This window comes from Babylonia areolata, chromosome 2 (genome assembly GCF_041734735.1).
Source record: "Babylonia areolata isolate BAREFJ2019XMU chromosome 2, ASM4173473v1, whole genome shotgun sequence".
Lineage (NCBI taxonomy): Eukaryota > Metazoa > Mollusca > Gastropoda > Neogastropoda > Buccinidae > Babylonia > Babylonia areolata.
This window is the reverse complement of record NC_134877.1, coordinates 9,141,117-9,143,398: the sequence shown is the minus strand read 5'-3', so window position 1 is coordinate 9,143,398 and position 2,282 is coordinate 9,141,117. Positions and strand designations below refer to the sequence as shown.

The window sequence follows — 2,282 nt, the reverse complement described above, 5'->3', positions numbered from 1 at the left end:
ATATAAATTATCAAAACCCTTGCAGTATTCCCGGTGAATTAACCAGTGCAACATATTTTTATAATTACCTAAAAATAAAAAAGAAAGTGGAAGATTGTTCCCTTGATATGGGATTTCATAGGTGATTTGTGCAGGGCAACCCGGGGGAAAGTGGGTTAAAAACAGATCATTTACTTTTTTATCAGTTTTCTTTAATGTCATTTTTGAAGCTGGTGGAGAGCTCATGAATAAACTGGAGTGGCATTGGCACACATACGAATGAGTTTATGCTGGTCAATGTATGTTCATGCATGCATGTATTACTGTGGCTCATAGTGATGTGTAGAATGTGTACATGTTTGGTACAAAATGAAGATATACTGATTGCACAGATTCATTTGTGTTTTGACTTTCAGAAAATGCCTTGAAGACAACTGCACCTGCCTGTGAGGTTTTTAACTGTAATTTTCTAGACCACTATGAAGTCAGGATGGGATCAGGTGAGAGAAAGCAGGCATTCTTGTTAGGATGAATATGCAAATGGTGCAGGCAAGATCAGGCAAGGAGGGAAACATAAAAAGCCACAGGAACACAAGAAAGACTTGAACCCTAGGTCCTAAGTCAAATGAATTAGACTTACTTTGCTAACATTAGGACTCTGGCCAGTTGTAGCGAAGCTGTTGTTCTCAGCCGGAATGATGCCCATCAAATCCTGCGGTGCTTTGCGTTTACGTTTTCTGCGGAGATCCAACCTGAGCCACATCTGCAGGAGAAGGTCTGGCAGGACTGGCATTCATGGACAATATGCTGCCTAGAAACTGGTTAGACTTCATCCTAAAAAAAAAAAAGAGACAAGACACTAACTCAGGCACATACATTTAGCTCTGCTGCTCTCAAACAGAATCAAGTTATTAAAAAAAAATATGCATGAGGTACTAACACATGTTAACATAAACTTAATAACCACCAAAAAATGCATGGTGGTTATGTGGTTTATGTTCTGTTTCAGAACCCACAAAGGGAAGTGAAAAACCTGGCAGTTAAATTTCATTTTTTTCGATTTGCAAATAAGGATTTTTGTTTTTCAAGCAACTATCATTCATACATTAATTAAAAAAAAAAAAAAGCACCAAAATTTCAAATTGCAATGCCTCTAGTTTAAGCATCTAGACCAGATAGGTACAAGAATCAGAATCAGTATCAGTAGCTCAATGAGGCGTCACTGCATCAGACAAATCCATATATGCTACACCACATCTGCCAGCAGATGCCTGACCATCAGCGTAACCCAATGCACTTAGTCAGGCCTTGAGAAAAAAAACAAAACAAAAAAACAACAAACAACAATAAATAAAAAATAAAATAAAAAGACAATAATAAAGAATCACAAGAATCATATAGGTGACCAAACCTGACTTTTCTCCACAGTCTTTTTAATCAAACAGATATTGCCCCCTTTATCAACGATATTGCCCCATCAGTTTTCTTCTGTACCCATTCACAAAGCAGCATAGTGCAGTGGCCATACAGGCTCTCTGAGCTGCGTTCAGACCCTATATCCTTGTGAGTTTGAAAAGCTGTTGTGAATTTGATATCTGAAGAATTATTTAATCAGTAATGTGTGCATTTTATTTCATAATTTCTTAATCTGTCTACTTCACTTTACATGTTCCCTTTATTTACTTTACTTTATCACATATTTCTTTATAAACTGGTATTTTTTTCATAAACTTATTCATCAACTGTTATCTATAGTATTTTTATCTATATACTATTCACGATATTCATACAATCTATATCACTGGGTATCACTTGTAATAATAATAATAATAATGTACATTTATATAGTGCCCTTCCTTTGTATGAGCTCAGGGTGCTTTATATGAAAGAAAAAATATTACAAATTACAAAAATCATTCATGACCACTCTGTGTTTACATGAAAGAAAAAATATTACAAATTAAATAAATCATTTATGACCACTCTGCTTATAGACAGGTTTTAAAAAGATGAGGTTTTAGTGATGAGCGAAAAGCAGAGATAGAATCAGATGCACAGATATGATGAGGAAGGTTGTTCCTGGTGTGAGGAGCAGCAAAGAATAAAGAACGTTCACCATAGGTTCTTGTATTGACAAGAGGAAGAGCAGAGATTTCTTGTGGGAGTATTACATGAACTTTCGTGTTCAGGACTGCCCACATGACTATTGTAATAAGTCGCAATTTCTTCAATTGTGAAATCTGTTGTTAGTTTCATCTAGCCAGGCACAGTCATATACGTAACAACATCCTTTATAGTTTATC

General features: G+C 35.6%; 1 protein-coding gene across 1 annotated transcript in view; it reads right to left on the bottom strand.

The window, feature by feature from the left end:
* The window catches only part of LOC143296109 (uncharacterized), a 111,665-nt gene extending 110,893 nt beyond the window's left edge, over positions 1 to 772 (bottom strand). Inside the window, exon 1 of the mRNA XM_076607892.1 lies at positions 620 to 772. Within this exon, the coding sequence (XP_076464007.1) occupies positions 620 to 772 (153 nt within the window). The remainder of the gene's footprint in view (positions 1 to 619) is intronic.
* Between the last annotated feature and the right edge of the window lie 1,510 nt (positions 773 to 2,282).